Genomic DNA, 17,929 nt, shown 5'->3' on the forward strand with positions numbered 1-17,929 from the left:
GCAGTTTTTATGTAAGATGGATGCTTCGGGATGGTAGTTTACATTCAGAGTCAAACCTGCTTGATCATGATGTGGGATTTTTGTTGTTGTTTTTTTTTTTTATAATCCTCACCAGAGGATATTTTCCCACTGACTTTTAGATAGAGTGCAAGAGAGGCAGGGAGAGGGGGAGAGAGAGAGAAACATGGAAGTGAGAGAGACACAGATTGATTGCCTCCCGCACAGGCCCCAACTGGGGCAGGGGATCAAACCTGCAACCCAGGTATGTGCCCTTGACTGGGAATCAAACCCATGACCCTTGGTGCTGGGCCAGTGCTTTAACCATTAAGCACACCAGCCAGGGCAAGATGTATTTTAACACATTGTTGAATTCAATTGGCTAATACTTTAGTTAGGATATTTAAATTTTATATTTATAAAGAAAATGCACCTATAATTTTTGGTTTTAGAACCAAAATACCCCCGCCCAAAGACCCAGATATTTTCTGGAACATTCTGTGTGTGATCTCCTGTGTAAGTAGCAGAACGCACATTCACAATCATCCAGGCTAACAGCATTTTTCACAACAGCCAAAAAGTGGAAGCAATCCAAATGTCCGCTGAGTGATGAATGGATACACAGGAAGCGGTGTGTACTAGTACATGCAGGGGAATATCAATTACCCTTCGGACGGAAGCAAACTCTGACACATGTTACGGTGTGGATGGACATGGGAGACTTCATGCCAAGTGAGATAAGACAGGTACAAAGGGACAAGTGCTGTCTGAGGGGATCATAACAGAACAGTCAGATCCATAGGGACATAGAGCAGAGTGGTGATTGCCAGGATGTGAGAAGGTGATTTTCTGTTGTTGTTAATCCTCACCCAAGGATATTTTTTTCCATTGAATTGAGAGAGAGAGAGAGACAGAGAGAGACAGAGAGAGACAGAGAGAAAGAGAGACAGAGGGAGAGATTCGTTGGTTGCCTTCCTATGCACCCCAACTGGGGCTGGGGATCGACTGGTGACCTTTCAGTGCTCTGGCCGATGCTCTAACCAATTAGCAACCCTCGCCAGGGCAAGAGGGTTAGTTTTTAATGGGTACAGAGTTTCATTGCAGCAAGATGAAGAAAGTTCTGTAGATGGATGATGGTGATGGTACCATAACAGTGTGGGTGCATGTGGTACCCTAGACTCATTATATGAATTTTACAAAATATGTAAAAATCATCCAGGGCTGGGGCTGTTTTTTGTTTCTTTGTTTCTTGTTTTTGTCTTTTACCATTTCAATTTCCAAACACTTCTTGATTTTATTTAAGTTTGTCTTTTCTTCTTATGCGATCCCTGGAATATATTTAGGGATTTGCACATTTCATCTAGCTTTTCAATTTTATTTGTGTACAGTTGTTGATAATCTCTTTTGTTATTTTTAATATTATGTATTTTTTTTTATTTCACCATTTCACTATGGATGTCATTTTTTTGTTTTCTCTTAATTAGGTTTTCCCAAAGTTTCCTGATTTCTGACTTTCTTACCACTCTTCTAATCTAAGTTTTATTTCTTACCCTGCAATTTAATTTCCAACTACATGGAATTTATAATTCTATTTTTTTGCATTTATTTGGAAAATATGGGATATTAAACACATGGAACTTAGTGAGGTATTTTATGTCCTGAAACCTTGCTACATAAAAGCTAGTCTGTGGACTAGAAGTATTGGCATCCCCCAGAGAATTGTTAGAAAAGCAGAAACTCAGACTCTACTCCACCTACTGAAGCAGAGTGCATTTTAACAAGACATCCACCTGATTCCTGGGCACATTTCTGGCCTAAGCAGCACTGACTGAATACCTGAGCAAATGAAGCTCTCAGGCAGGAAAGCCTACACTACTCCCAGGTCCTAGCAATGTTCTGTTTCTTTTCTTTTCTTTCCTTTGTTTTTAAGGAAAGTTTTGTTATTAATACATTTTTATTGATTTCTGAGAAGAAGAGAGGAGAGAGAGATAGAAACAACAATGATGAGAGAGAATCATTGATTGGCTGCCTCCTGCATGTGTCCTGACTGGGAACTGAACCATGACCTCCTGCTTCATAGGTTGACGCTCAACCACTGAACCATCAGAACTGGGCACAATGTTCTATTTCTAATTAGAATGCAGGCATATGGGTATTCATTTATTTTTTGTTTGTTTGTTTAAAACTATGCACATTTGTTTTACATACTCATTGGAATGTATATTTGGCAATAGAATGTATTCAAGGAAATTTAACCACATAGGATATTACCAATGTAAAGGACTCCAGCACATTGACAACAAGATGAACTTTATGTGGATAGCTTCACACAGACACTGTAGCTTCATTAAAACGGGCTCCCATTCCTTGTGACTGGCAATTTTCTTTTCTTTTATGGTAAAATTCATCTCACCTTCAGACACAAACTTTGGCCGATAGGAGGTTGGGAACAAATATCCTTAGAAACATGGTATTTACCAGCCCTGAGCTTGTAGCCATGGTCTAATTATGACCCATGAAGTTGTTATGAGATGTCAAATAGGCAAGCATGCTTGTAAAATCGTCCTTCCTTTTATTATTCAGTCTTGCGTGCAAAGAAATGCTGGCAACAAGACGGGCGCTGCAGGAAAAGCTGCGATGCTAAGGAAGAGATAAAACCAGGATGTAAATACCGATTCCGTCAAGTCTGCTGTGTTCTCAGAAATAAAGGCCAGGAGGAAGTGATCGTTCACACGGTGCCTATGCCACCTCCCATACCAGAATATTTTCTTAACACAGCTCCTATGGATTACATTGTAACAGTACTGCCCAACTATAGACCTGTGTTCAATATTTACAGAGATACAGAAAATGAACTATCTGACCAGGCATTGGAAACTGAGGTGACTCTCCAACCAGTTCGTTAAAGCTCATGGCTTCCCCTCGGCTGTCACTCACCCGTCCTCAGAGTGATGGGCTAAGGCATATAGATAAAGTATTTGAAAATACCACGGTGACACACTCTGCCTTCCATCAATGTGTAATTCTAGATTAAAACAACAGCTGTGTAAGGAAGTCCAAAACTTCCCAATACTGTCAGTGATAAACTCCTCAGCACTTTTCTTGAAATGTCCAATTATTTCCATGACAAGTTTGAACCATTTGTCTGCTGGTGACTTACTAGTATGTACAGCCTGAATCACTTAGTTAAGTATTCCAACCTTAATCTTTCCACGTGTCCTTCTGTCTTCTTAACGAGTGGTTTGGGATATCAGAGGCATCCCTTGTGTCAGTCCTGCCCCTTGATGGCAGCATAAATTGTCACAATCACAATTCTAAATCCTTGCATTTATGAGAGTCGTGTTTAGAACACTAAGTTTTCTGTGTAGCAGCAGGAACCTCAGCTGAAGGCTAACTCTGGCTCCAGGTCCCTGTGTCATCACCCACTGTGGGAAACTGGCCCACGTGTGAGCCCGAAGGACTCCTTTCCCCCAGCTGCTTCCAGGTTGGAATAGAAACTGTTGAAAGGCTGGCCTCACAGGCACATTTCTGTGACCACACTTGGATCACACATGGACATCTGAATGTAGGCCTCATAATGGTGGGTGAATAGGGGCCATTTTGTTCACTGGCTAATGAGAACTTCATTTGTCTTTCTGATGGCATGAAAATATCAAGTACAAGTTGGTTTTTAGAAAATAGTTGGGGGGTTGGAAAGTGTGTCATAGGGAATACAATCAATAATATTGTAATAACTTTCTATGGTCTCAGGTTGATGCTAGACTTATTGGGGCGGTCACTTCATCAATTACGTCTAACCACTGTGTTGTACACCTTAAACTAATCTATCTAATAAAAGAGTAATATGCAAATTTACCATCACTTCACGATAAAGATGGTGGCACCCACAGCCAATAAAGAGAAAATATGCAAATTGATGCGACAAAGATGGCGGTGCCGACTGGAGCCATGGAGCCGGGGGAGAGCAGGCAGGACACCAAGCCTGGCTGGAGGGCGGGAGAGCGGGCCGTGTAGCCACCCAATCTCTCCTCGCACCCAGTCGGATTGAGTCTGTAATGCCACAAAGTGGAACACTTCTGCCTGCTGGTGGGAAGCTGGTGGGGGTGGGGTATGGATGCAGGGGCCTCAGAGCTGGGCCACCCAGCCGCCAGCATGCTCTCTGTCGGAGGCATCCAGCTGCAGACCTCCGACCCCATTAACTGGCTCAGTGGTGGGGTGGAAAGTGACCTGGGAGGGTGAGGAAATGAAACTTGGGGCTGGCACCATGGGTGCAGTCCCCGTGACCTTCCGCTCCAAGGATAATGCTGCGCTCCCTCACCTCGTGCCAAGAGATAAATGTGGATTTGCAAAGGGACAGGCCCGGAAGAGCTTTAGCTGGGGGACGAGAGGAGATACTCACTTCTGACACCCCCACCCTTTGCTTTAAGCCTGCATTCTCCTTCCCTAACACATGTTGCTTGAAGTACACAATGGTTTGTGTTTAGACATGAGATAAATGTGGGGAAAGCAAAGTTTTGTTCTTTATAACACAAGAGTCGGGAGTCTTTGAAGGGCCTCTCTCTCTCCCTTACACACACACACACACACACACACTCACTCACTCCTTCCTCCCCTCTTCCCTGGCCTGGTGAATCTTCATACAGAAAGTTAATCCTAGCTCTTCAGAACCCACCCTCGCTGGAGTGGCCTCTGTTTTGTTTTGTTTTTTTCTCTCACAAAGTTTCTTTCTAACCTCTAAACTGGGAGTCGGACATCCACCAAGGGGTCCCGGATTGCAAGAGGGCACAGGCCAGGCTGAGGGACCCCCTCTTGTGCATGAATCTTTGTGCATCAGGCCTCTACTATAAAATAATATTGAATGTCAACCATAATTGAAAATTTTTTAATTTAAAAATTAAATGTTTTTCTTTTTCTTTTTTTTTTTATTGCTTAAAGTATTACAAAGGGTATTACATATGTATCCATTTTATCCCCCCGCCCTAGACAGTCCCCTAGCCTCCCCTATCACCCAGTGTCTTATGTCCATTGGTTATGCTTATATGCATGCATACAAGTCCTTTAGTTGATCTCTTACCCCCCTACCTCCTGCCCCCCAACCCTCCCCGGCCTTCCCGCTGCAGTTTGACAATCTGTTTGAGGCAGCTCTGCCTCTGTATCTATTTAAAAATTAAATGTTTTTCAAGTCAAATATCTTCACACCCCAAGCTCTTCAGAGAGGTCCATTCACATAACTCTCCCACACACCTCGTTGCTATAAATCTTATCTTGTCCTTTCTGAGACCCTGACCAACCCACCAGTCAGCCCATTCTCACTGTCCATGAATTACTGTGGATCCATACCTTAGGCCATCCCTCTCTCTGGGAAGGATTTTCCTTACTCACTGGCAGATCTCAGGGCCCCCTAACCAGGCTGTTCATGCAGCACTTCTGGCTGGTGCCGGCATCATGCAAACCACTCCACAAACACACTCTTGCTTTTTCCTCCTCTGTTCACTAACATGAGCACTCCCTGTGACCCCGTGAGTGTGCGATGAAAGACAGGCAGTAAAGCACGCACCCTAGGCATCTAAGCCCCCTGGTTCTGCAGTTTCTTTATGCTTTGCAGACCTTAAGTCCCAGTTTTGAACATATCATTTATATCTAACATTGGGGTGCTTCATGACAGGACTCATATAATACTTAATTGATGAGAAATTTAAATCTCATGAATTCACTTTTTGAAAAGCTTATTAAAATTAATGTTACTAATACTTCTAATATGTGAAGCCTTTGAAAGTCTGAATCTCTGGTCTGTAGTTTCTGCTGTCCTGAATTCATGGTGCCTCATTGCCTTGCGTGCTTTCTGATCTGTGCATTTTTCTTGGAATTTTATCTGAGTAAATTAATTGAGTCCTGACCTCTGGAACTACCTCTTCTTTACTTCTGTTAGGTATCTTTGGCAGTTCTGTTGGGACAACTTTAAACTAAATCATCAGCTGGATTTTATTTTAATTCTTTATTTTTGAAAGTATTACATATGTCTCCCTTTCCCCCCATTGACCTCTCCCAGCCTGCCCCTGCCCTCCAGCACAGACAGGCCTTCACCCCCCTTTTGTCTGTGTCCATTGGTTATGCTTATATGCATGCATACAAGTCCTTTGGTTGATCTGTTACCCTCCACCCTCTCCTGCCTTCCCTCTGAGGTTTGATGGTCTGTCTGGTGCTACTATGCCTCTGGCTCTATTTTTGTTCAGCAGTTTATGTTGTTCATTATAGTCCACAAATGAGTGAGATCATGTGATACCTATCTTTCTCCGACTGGCTTATTTCACTTATCATAATATCAGCTGGATTTTTTCCCCCAGACCATTCATATACCATGAGTTTAGGCTAAGAGACTATGTGAAAGCCAGCTTGCAGTTCTAAATTCTTAGTGGAGGTGTTTTTTCTACATACTGAGTACAAAGATTCAAGACCAGGCAATTGTCCTTGAAACATCTGGTGAAGGAGGAATGTTGTGTCTGTTTTATCTTACATAGCATATGTAACACACTCAGGACTGAGGTTTATGTAGAAGTCTCCTATCACACTCAGTTTTTCAGACCCTAGGCACTGTCTCCTCTCCCCTGCCTTCCACCTCTCCCCTGGCCAAAGCCATGGAAACCAAAACTCAAGTTCACTTGATTCAGCAAATGCTTCAGTTATTGCCCTCAGAAAAATACCTGGTTTCTCTTGACTATGATTCTTTGCTCTTTTTGCAAGGTCAAGGATGCCTAAGAAGTTGTTTTGTATCAATCAAGTAAGTTATTTTAGATTTAGATATTTCCATGGGAGGGATAATTTGGGTTTTTAGACCATTATTCTTCCAGAAACAAAGGTCAGAACCAACATTTTTCTCCAGACCCTAAGCTTTGCTGTTGTGAGAAGATGGGTGGAAGCAAGGAAGAAAGAAGAAAATCATCAAAGGATAAAAATTATCACTCAGTGTCTGAAACCAAAATGATGAAATGACCACTTTCTTAAATAAAGTCATGCTGGTCAGGCATGGGCTCATTCAGCAGAGCAAAGAGCTGAACTTATACAACATTTGGGGGAAGCACCTTAGAGGGGTGGTGCTGGTTACAGATGTGGAGGTGGGATGATGACAACTTAGAAGTGTGTACACTGAGGTGAACCCAGAGCCAACTGGCTGGCTTTCAAAGCATGATGCTGTCCTTGATAATTTGGTTTTCAGAAGTGTGTTCACTGAAGCAAGTTCTACTGGTCAATGTGAGAGGTTTAAAACCATTCGAGGAATTTAATTGTTATCATGGCTATAAAACTGTCGGTCTTTTCCTAGGAATGTGAAGAGTTTTTATTCTCACAAGAGAATAGAAACTTCAGGGGAATGTATGAGACAAATGACAGAGGAACTCCAAAAGATAATGAAGAAGGAACAGCCCAAAAGTTAGGAGGAAAACAGAAAGACGTCACAGAAGCCAACCAAGTTAAGGCTTTCAAGGAGGGAATGAACTAGGGTTGAAAATGCTGCCAAAACCGGTTTGGCTCAGTGGATAGAGCGTCGGCCTGTGAACTGAAAGGTCCCAGGTTCGATTCCGGTCAAGGGCATGTACCTGGGTTGCAGGCACATCCCCAGTGGGAGATGTGCAGGAGGCAGCTGATCGATGTTTCTCTCTCATCGATGTTTCTAACTCTCTATCTCTCTCCCTTCCTCTCTGTGAAAAATCAATAAAATATATTTTTAAAAAAATGCTACTAAGAGGCAGAGTAAGATATTAGTTGAGCAAGATCCATAAACTTTCAAAAAGGAGTCCCATTGATCACCTTGGCCGGAGCCAGTTCAATAGAACAATAAGCACAAAAACAAACTGTTCCAAGTTGCGGAGAGGCAGAGAAACAGAGACAAGACATATAACTTTCCTTTTGACAAAATGTGGAACTAAAGATAGAGAAAGAAATAAGATATCAGTGGAGGTAAGACAGAAAGAGCAAAATTAGAATGTTACCTTAAAAAGCTAGTGTTGGTTGTAAGTAGGGGCACACGCCTCTTAGATTTTCAGGAATTAAAAGACCTTAATCATCAAAAAGAACAACAGCATTCAATGTTCCAGTTTCTTCCCCGATAATTACCTAACTTGAAACCTTGCCAACTTATTCCACGTTTCAGCAGCTGGTGAGGAAGTTCTTCCACGGGCTAAGACAGATTTGTCTACAAGACCTTCACCCACTGTCCTATGGATATATTTCACTAGTTCTGGTCTCCCTCTGAAATCTACATAGCACGGATAAGGTCATAGTTCTGCTTAAACCCTCCACCTTCCCTCAATGAATTCGGGTACATTCTCTCCCTATCTTCACTGACTTGTCTAGATTTTTTTGTTTCTTGTCCCCGGTTTTTTGCTTCTCTGTCACAGGACTGGATCCAGAAAAGGTGGGGAGGCAGATATCTGTCATGCAAAACCCAATCTCACCGTGATGTGCAATAGAGGAAAGGCAAGGGTATCAGGTGCATGGCTTTTAATGAGGGGTGTTAACAGCAGGCCGAGGATGGTGATCAGCAGCTCTCAGGATATTTTTGGCCAGCGGGTCTCTCTGCTCCATTCACGTTTGTCCTCTTTGCTGGAAAGGTTTATCTTCATGTAGGGCTGGAGGCAGCATGTTTTATAATTTCTACAATAGAGGTAGGGATGTTCAGCCTTTCTGCAAGAGGCTCTACAGATTCCCGTGTTGCCCATGCATCGGAGGGTGTGTTGTCTACCTGACCAAAAACAAACAAGCAAATGTGAGAGGTTTGTTAACAGATAGTTAATTTCCACTTACTAGTAGCAGTCACAGAGATAGAATGAGCCAGGGAGCACAGTAAAAACCCAAAAGGGCTAAAACAACAGTGAGAGAGCATCGTCGGAAGGACCAAACCTGGAACACTGAAAACACAGAATTCTGGCTGGAATGTGGCGCTCGGAACTCTCATACTTTGCTGGTGGGGATGAAGAGCGGCACAGGCACTTTGGAAGATAGTTTGGTGGTTTCTTGGAAAACTAAACATACTCTTACCATACGAACTAGCAATAGTATTTCTTGGTATTTACCCAAAGGAGTTGAAAGCGAATGTCCATGCAAAAATCTGCACACACAGGAGTTTATAGTGACTTTACTCATGGTCCCCCAAATTTGGAAGCAAACAAGATGCCCTTCATTGGGTGAATAAATAAACTCCGGTACTTCCCGATAATGGAATATTATTTAGCACTAAAAAGAAATGAGCTATCCAACCATGAGCAGGCATAAAGAAAGCTTAAATGCATATCGCTAAGTGCAAGAAATCAATCTGAGAAGGCTACATAATGTATGATTTCAACTACATGATATTCTAGAAAAGGCAAAACTATGGAGACAATAAAAAGAGTAGTTGTCACGGGTTGGGGTGGGGTAGAGATGAATAGGTAGCGCACAGAGGGTTTGGGAGGCAGTGAAAATACTCTCTATGATACTGTAATTATGGATTCGTGTCATTATACATTTGTCCAAATCCATAGATGTACAACACCGGGAGTGAGCCATACGTAAACTATGGGCCTTGGGTGGTTATGATGTGTTGATGTAAGTTCATCAATCATAACAAATGGGCACTCTGGTGGGATATGTTAATAACAGGAGAGGCTGTGCCTGAGTAGGAGCAGAAAGTATAGGAGAAACCTCTGTGTCTCCTTCTCAATTTTGCTGTGAACTTAACACCAGTCTAAAAAAAAATAGTATTTTTTTAAAAGAAATCCCTTCAAAATTAAATAAAGCTGCTATGAACATTCATCTACAGGTTTTTAAAACTACATTTTTATTTCTCTGGAATAAATGCCCAAGAGTACACTTGATGGGTAGTATGGTGAGTATATTTTTGTGTTTTTTGTTTTGTTTTGTTTTAAGAAACTGCCAATCTATTTTCCATAGCGGTCGTATCATTTAACATTCTCACCAGCAATGTATAAAAGACCCAGTTTCTCTGCATCCTTGCCACTATTTTTAATTTCTGCCATTCTAATAAGCATGTAATGGAATCTCATTGTGACCTTAATTTGCATTTCTCTAATTGCTCTGATGTTGAACATCTTTCACGTGCTTATTTGCCTGCCATCTGTGTATCCTCTCCAATTAAATATCTTTTCGAGACTTCCTTCTAATTGGACTGTTTGTTTTCTACTGTTGAGTTGTGAGAGTTGCCTATATCATCAAGTCCTTTGTCAAATATGTGGTTTGTCAATGTTCCTCCCCGTCTGTAATTTGTCTTTTCATCTATCTTTTTCGCAGGGCCTCTCCCAGAGTAAAAGTTTTAACTTTTGATTAAGTCCAATTCATTGATTCTTTTTTTTTTTTTTTATGGATTGTGCTTTTCACCTACATCTGAAAGTTTTTTCCCATGTTTTCTTCTAGAAGTTTTATACTTTTACATTTAAATTTAAATCTGTGATCCATTTTTGTTTAATCTTTTGTATAAGTTTTGAGGTTTAGATTGGGGTGTTTGTGTTGTGTGTGTGTGTGTTTAGTTTTGTGTTTGTTTGTTTTTTGTTTTGCCTACAAATTCCAAGTGCTCCAGCACCATCTGTTGAAAAGGATACCTTTCTTCCATTGAATTGCTTTGCCCACTTATAAAAAAATCAGTGGGTAGTACTTGTGTGCGGCTATTTCTGGGTTTTCTATTCTGTTCCATTGATCTATCTGTCTATCTCTCCACCAATATCAGTATCTTGATTACTTTAGCCATGTAAGTCTTGAAATCTGTTAACATGACTCCTCCAACTTTATTCTTCTTTTTCAAATTTGTTTTAGCTATTCTCATGTCCTATGGACCTCGGACAAGAATCAAAGATGAGCCCTAGCTGGTTTGGCTCAGTGGATAGTGTTGGCCTGCAGATTAAAGGGTCCCAGTTTCAATTATGGTCAAGGACATGTACATCCTCCCCAGGGAGGGCTCGTGCAGGAGGCAACCAATCAATGTTTCTCTCACATCGATGTTCCTCTCAGTCTTTCCCTCTCTCTTCCACTCTCCCTAAAAATCAATGGAAAAATATTCCCAGATGAGGATTAACCTTCCCCCCACCCCCCGCCAAAAAAAAGACTCAAATTCTTCATCCAAGTATCAAATGCAACTTAGATGATGGGTAGTGGTGCACAGAACAGAGGTTGGATTGAGGTTCAGCTACCTCAGCAGCCCCATGTATAAGTCCAAGGAAAGGTCCAGGGCAGGTGCCAGTCTACCCTGCTTTGGGCTCACAAACTCTTGTAACTGTCAGGTCAACCTCCTTCCCCAAAGAGGTTTGCTACCCACTGCCAATGTTTCTACCCACCTTCCCACCCCTCAGACAAACCTGTTTCAAACCTTTCCCCTGGAGAAAGGCCATAGCACCCAGTAAAATAATGGCACCCAGAGTAAAATAATGGTACAAATTAGCCATTTGTACCCACCTCCCGATCCACTTTTGGTTTCAGATATGCATTTGTCATTCATCTATTCATTCACTCAGGAAACACTGGCTAAGTGGCACCTGTGCTAAGCACCGGGCTTGGCCTCAGACCTGCAGACATAAATAAGACGCCTGGTAGGTGTGTGTTCGGGGGATTGGTGGGAAGGGGGCAGTGCCTGAAGTAATTACACAATAACGTGACATGAACCATACCTTCTTAACAGTGACACTTTGTGAAGCCAATCAGAACTCACTTTGAATCCCTGTTCTATCATAATCTTTTGTGACACTCCTGCCGAAGGATGCACACACAGTGAGCCCCCCCTCCAGGGGTGGATCTAAGGAAAGGTCCACACAGTCCCTGGAAGCAGGCGTGGGGGTGCTTTGGGCAGGAAACTGCAGGTCCCAGCTACCCTGGCTAATGCACCGGGTATGGATCAGGGTGGGGTCTTTTCTGGGTGGAGGGATCGGAGGACCACGGCCTCAGTATGTTTGGCTCTGGCTGGCAGTGTGAGGAGGGCTGCAGAGCAGCTCACGGGCCTTGCTCAAGTTGGTTCTTACTCATCAGTTAATTTGCTCTCAAAACACATAGATTTCCCGGTGTGGGAGGTGGTCTGAGGAGAGCCCAAGGAGTCCCCAGGTCACAGCCGTAACACTGGTGGGTCCTGGGGCAAATGCAAATGGAGGCTCATAAATCATATGTCTGACTATTTAACAGTTATAAATCAAGCTAACAAACAATAAATAAAAGATATCCTCTTGCCCTTTATGAAATTGCCCTTTGTGATCACCTGAAAGGTCAGATCTGAATTTACAGTCCTTGGATTCTTCAGGGTCCCATGCAGGAGCATGGAAGATGGAGGAGCTGGCTCAGGCCATGGCCCGCCTCTCTCCTCGTCCGTCCACCCCAGCTCTGCCCCACGCTGCAAGGATTCTCACATGCACAGACATGGACACCCAAGCCGGAACATCCAAGCTCTGCCACAGACCCTGACACTCCTCCTGCCTAAGGATCCGCACAGTGAGCCCCACTCTCCGGGGGTGGACCTAGCAAAGGCCCACACAGTCCCTGAAAACAGGCCCGGGGGTTCTTTGGGCAGCAAATTGCAGGTCCCACCTACTCAAGTCACAGTCTAGGAAGCGGGGTGGGGTCGCATGGGGAAGTCCACGGTTCCTAGGCAGATATATCTCTCTTGTCCCCCCCACACCCCGTTCACCCCTCAGCCCATGGGAAGGGACTTAGCTGGAGGAAGCCTAGAGTAAGATCAGGATTAGAGAAGGGGGTCTCTCTCTCCAGAGTCTGAGGGTGGAAATACTGAACTGAGAGGAAATTGTCTCCATGGATCAGAGTGAACTCCTCTGTCTCTCTGTCACGCACCACGCTTTACAGAACACTCCGTTCCCTGCGCTCACTGCCCAGAACACTGCGCTGCTGGTTCTCCCGTCAGGTAAATGAAGCCTGGAGAATGGGGTTAGGATACCAATGCCTGGAAGACACCTCTAGAATCTTCTCTCTTCCCACTCAGAGTTTTGAATGTTAGTTCAAATGAAACAGGCCTTATGTCCCTCAGAGTCTAACACCATTGGAAGACACACAGCACATCTTCATTCCTTAAACGCCTTAAATCAGCGAGCAGCCGCAGCAACTAGCGTTTACAGACAACGTCCTATGGACAGGGCACCGTTCCGAGAGGTCAGAGAGCCTGACAGTAGCAGGTGGCAGAGCTGAGGTGAATGAATGAATAACCAAGTCCATGAGAGAATGTAAATAATGAATAATAGATGCATTTGTAAATCAGTAAATGCGGGTACTTTATCTTTTTTAGTACTTAGAAACTTTCGGGTCCTTGGGGCTGTGGGCTCTTGAGCATCCAAAGGCATCTCAGTCAACTTACCCAGAAATCCAAGGATTTGGCTCTATTCAGTCCCTGTCCACCCCCAGTCCATTCACCCCCAGAATGGACCAACTCTCCCAGCAGCCCAAGGCTTCTCCCACCCTCTAGGTATCTGCTTTGTCTTTAAATCTCGGTTTTCCACATGTGGGGCTCAGTCCACTCCTGACCTGCAGCTGGAAGATGAGGAACCATCTTCCAAACTGTAATCATCACTCCACCGCTATGGCCCAGCCTCTGTGGGGTCTCTCTTCTACCTATTGATCCCTCCCTGGCCATCTCCTCACCCTCAGTCCACCTGGAGCATCATGTCTCATGATTGACAGGCACAAGAAACAGATTTGCGAGTTTTAATGGGATGTGAAAACTAACAAACTTGAAGCAAAGTCATTTCAACCCACAATTTCCATTTATCTTCCAATTCTGTGTCCAGGTCTGGGCTTAGGTATTTTTGGTTTTCTGGTCAGCTTAGGAGTGGTCCAGGGGAACAGTCCATGAATTGTTACTGGTTCCATTGTTAAGTAACGACTAAGGATACAGCACCGTTTACGGTTTGAGCAGCGTAGGACATTCTCTTCATCATCTTTACACATCAACCGGCATTTTCCATTCATCCAACAGTCTGCCACTCGCTCTAGGAACAACCATGTTAGTATCCTTCACGAGGAGAGACCATAGGAAGCACAGAAGGACAGGGGGAAGGGGAGGGAGAGGGTTGAGTCAGTAATGCTGGAGCCAGTCCCAGGAAAGGAGAGAAGAGACCTTAAAAGGGGAAAGAATTGAGACAATTGTTTCAAAATTGGGAATGGCAAGGTGTGTTTTTCTTAAAGCCTTTTTTAGGCACCCCGCCCTTCTCCCTTCCTATCCCCCAACCTCCTACTAATAATTTGGGGATCAATTGCTGCCAATGGCACTAACGGAGCTTGGGGATAATGGAAAAAGGACAAAACAGCAACAACAACACCTATAATATTAGGGGATTTCCAGCCACATTTCAACAGATCTGGCTCTTTATCAATAGTCTAGCCCTGTCTAACTTAAGCTCAACAAGCCTCAGCTCCAGCTACAACCCAATCTGCAATTCTCCTTGACCCCATTTTCACCCATTTCAAACTCAAAACCCAGCCCAATCTTAATTAGAACTCTCAGACTTACCCAGCTCAATGCCCCTTGGTCCCCAACTCCAAGCCAAACCCAAATCTAATCAAGTCACCAGCCTCAGTTCTGAGCAGTAGACCCTCACCAAGCTGAACCTCTAATAAACTTCCTGCACCATCCAGTACCAACTCCCAGTCTCAACCCAGCCCCCTTCTAACCCCCAACACCAGCCCCACTCACCCCAAATCCCATCCCCTCTCCAGCCCACCCCAAACATCAGCGAAGCCCAACTCCTTACCTCCCGCTCATCTGCATCTTCCCTCTCTCACCCCAACCGTAAGGTCTTTCTCCCCCCATCACAACTCACCCCCCAGCCTTCACTCTACTCTCCCAACTCCCCAAAAAGTCCTCAACCTACACCAAGCATGTCAAACTCGCGGCCCGCCGACCGCATGCCTCGTTTATCTGGCCCGTGTTAGCCTTTGAGTTTGACATGTTTGACCTACACCCAACCCGTCACTCCTGAGCCTGCTCCCAAGATCCCACCAGAATACTATCCTGCCTTTAAGTGCCGGATGCTCCAAACATCTCTCTTCCCACCACTTCGGCAAAGAAGCGTCAGGGAGAGGTGTAGACATGGGATGATGATGGGAAGGCCTCCCAGGCGCATGAAATGAGGGCGAGCTTCGGATGCTACCCACAGTGAGGAGGAAGGGGAAGCAGAGAAGTTCGTGACCGGGATCCCAGATACTTGAGAGAGACCCACGCTACCTGATACCACTGGCTGGACGGCCAGGAGAATGACAAGCAGGAGTAGAGCCTTCATGACTGGCAGGTCACCGGAGAAGCAGGCGGCTGTGTTGCCGGGGATGGAAAGAATTCTCTGCCGCCGGGATGAGCCTCGTTTTTATCGGCAGTGCCGTGGGCAGCGGAGTGTAGCAGGGGAAGGTTTATATGAGGTCAGCCAGGCCAGAGGACAGTGTGTAGCAGATGCGGCAGCAAAGCACAGGATGAGCGCGTGGGGGACTGGCCAGCGCCCGTGCCCAGTGGCTTTCCCTCCAGCAAGGAAACGGGCTGTGTGAGACCCACAGGGAATTATCTAGTTAATATGTAAATGCACATCAAGAAACATTTACTTTAAAGAACAAAAACATTCTCAGCTTCCTTTTTAAATTAGTTACTTGATCGTCGACACATTCTCTGCTTTCTAACAAAAAGATACACCCATGTATCCTTTCTGAACCTTGACGTTGCTCGTCTCATGCCCAGTCCAGGGAGTTTGTTCTTCCTGTAACGTCGCCTCTTCGGACCCCGTCTGCCCCCCCCTCTCCTGCCCCCCACCCCCACCCCCGCGCTGGCTTGTGCTCAGCATTCGGTCTCCTCCCAAGCGTCACCTGCTTGGAGAGGCGTTCCGGTGCTCTGCCTGCAGCCGCTCTGTAGCACAATAACTTGTTTTGTGACCTTCAAAGATTTATCCGTTTTTGTTTTGTTTTGCTTTTACATGTTTCCTCTTCGTCTCTCCCCTCAGAATGTCAGAAATTTGCCTTGGCATCCCAGCGCCCGTCACATCAGCTGGTATTAGTACGTGTAACTAGAGTATAACTGAGATAGTAATTCAACTGTTTTAACCAGTATTTTCCCCCCAATGATTCCCAAAGACAAACCCTGGTTTCTTTCTCATGTGAAAGTCTGGGCAAGCAGTTCCGAGCAGCAGCGTCACCATTCAGCAGGAGCGCGGTTCCTTCTGGCTGGATGCTCTGCCAGCCTCACAGGCAGCTCCCCTGAACGATCCGGGAGGGCTGCTCCATCCCCGCCATCAAGTCCCCATGGCAGCCATCGGGGAAGACAGGGGAGGGGGACAGCCATCGGGGGAGGACAGAGTGCACACCTTTCCCCGCCAGGGCCCCACTGGGAATTGGCACACATCAGTCACTTCCACTCCAGGACATTGGCCCGGCTCATGCAGTTAGTTGGCCACACCTAGCTGCAAGGTAGGCTGGAAATCTTCCCTTTATTCTGGGCAACCATGGCTAGTTAAATTCAGAGGTCATCCCACTAAGAAGGGGAAGACAGTTTCTAAAGAACAGCTAGAACTCTCTGACACACCTGGCACATTGCAGGTACCTCATACGCATGTGTAGGCAGAATAAATGACAGGCATTTAGTGAGGCTCTGAGAAGTGTTCTAGGGGGTCCTAGGGTGTAGAGAGAATGGGAATCGTGCCCCTTTCGCTGAGCTTCTGAAAAAGCTGGGTAAGGGCTGGGCCTCAGGTGGAACTTAAGATACTTTGAGAGGAGACAAAGAAAGAATTCTAGAACCCTGAAATACTAGAATTGGAGAATAGGTTTTGGTGTCAAACAGATTGGATTTGAGTGTTGGCCCTGACACTTGGCAGCTGTTGACCTTGAGTGAGGTAAATTGTCCGAGCCTCCTCCGAGGAAATACAAATCATAACTGTACCTGATGGGGTAACTTATGTAAACTGTCTAGTCCCTGACACATAGTTGGTGGTGAATCATTATCAACTGTTCTTATTGTTGTTTTTCATTATTTTTATTATTGTCATCCTCATATTTATCACTATTATCTTCAGAACAATCCTCAGAAGCAGAAATCATAAGCCTTCAACTCACACATGAAAAAACTGAGACTTAGGGGAAGTGAGCTGCTCAAGGGCCTCCTGGCAGGGAGAAGAATGGAGAATAGAAAGCAGATTTCCATAGCGGAAGGTCAGGACTGGTCAGTAAGCAGCTGTAGCTGTGAATATTGGTGACAAAAGGGGAAACATTGAGGCAAGTGAGGCAGACACCAAATCATCATGGGAGCGAATCGAACCTGCAACCCGGGTATGTGCCCTGACCAGGAATCGAACCGGTGACCTTTCGGTGCACAGGACAACACTCAACTAACTGAGCCACACCAGCCAGGGCATATGTTGTTTTTTTTCCCAGAAAAATCACTCGGACAGCTGGTACTGAAGACAATTACCAGGGTGAGGGGAGATTGGTACGGAAGTTGCTTCTCTCTCGGGAGAAATGACAAGGCCTGGACTGTAGCTGACAGAGCACACACATAACGGGTGTGAGAAGAAAAACATCACTAAAAGCTGGAATCCTCAGAGGAGAAACCTCCCCAACCACAGTAACCAGCTAAAGAGATCTGACTCTCTGTTAGGTTTGGTGAGAAGTATTTCACAGGTATAGTCTCCTCTCAGTCTCACACCCACCAGAAAGAGTTTTCCCCATTGTGCTGATTTGAAAACTAAAGTTCAGAAGAGTTAACATTTTGCCCAGGTAACCATTTGAGGGATCCAAGATTTTATGTCAAACAGATCTGAATTCAAATCCTGCCTCTGCTACCTGTGTGGCTGCTATAAATATTTATCTGTTTTGTTTTGTTTTGTTGTCTGCCTACCATCTGTATCCACCTTCCCATTTTGGAGAAATCCCTTCACCATCGCAGTCTTGGGGAGGGGCAGTGCCAACTCTTAAAGTTTAAGTACTTGTT

At 44.8% G+C, this 17,929-nt stretch overlaps 1 protein-coding gene across 1 annotated transcript; it reads right to left on the bottom strand.

The window, feature by feature from the left end:
- Nucleotides 1–8,439: 8,439 nt before the first annotated feature.
- Nucleotides 8,440–15,248, bottom strand: LOC132240273 (beta-defensin 119-like). Its single transcript, XM_059707567.1, has 2 exons — nucleotides 15,194–15,248; nucleotides 8,440–8,734 (listed from the first exon to the last, which is right to left on the bottom strand). Exons 1-2 carry the CDS (start codon nucleotides 15,246–15,248, stop codon nucleotides 8,541–8,543), a joined length of 249 nt encoding a protein of 82 aa, XP_059563550.1. The 3' UTR covers nucleotides 8,440–8,540.
- Between the last annotated feature and the right edge of the window lie 2,681 nt (nucleotides 15,249–17,929).

This window comes from Myotis daubentonii, chromosome 8, assembly GCF_963259705.1.
Source record: "Myotis daubentonii chromosome 8, mMyoDau2.1, whole genome shotgun sequence".
NCBI classification, from domain to species: Eukaryota; Metazoa; Chordata; class Mammalia; order Chiroptera; family Vespertilionidae; genus Myotis; species Myotis daubentonii.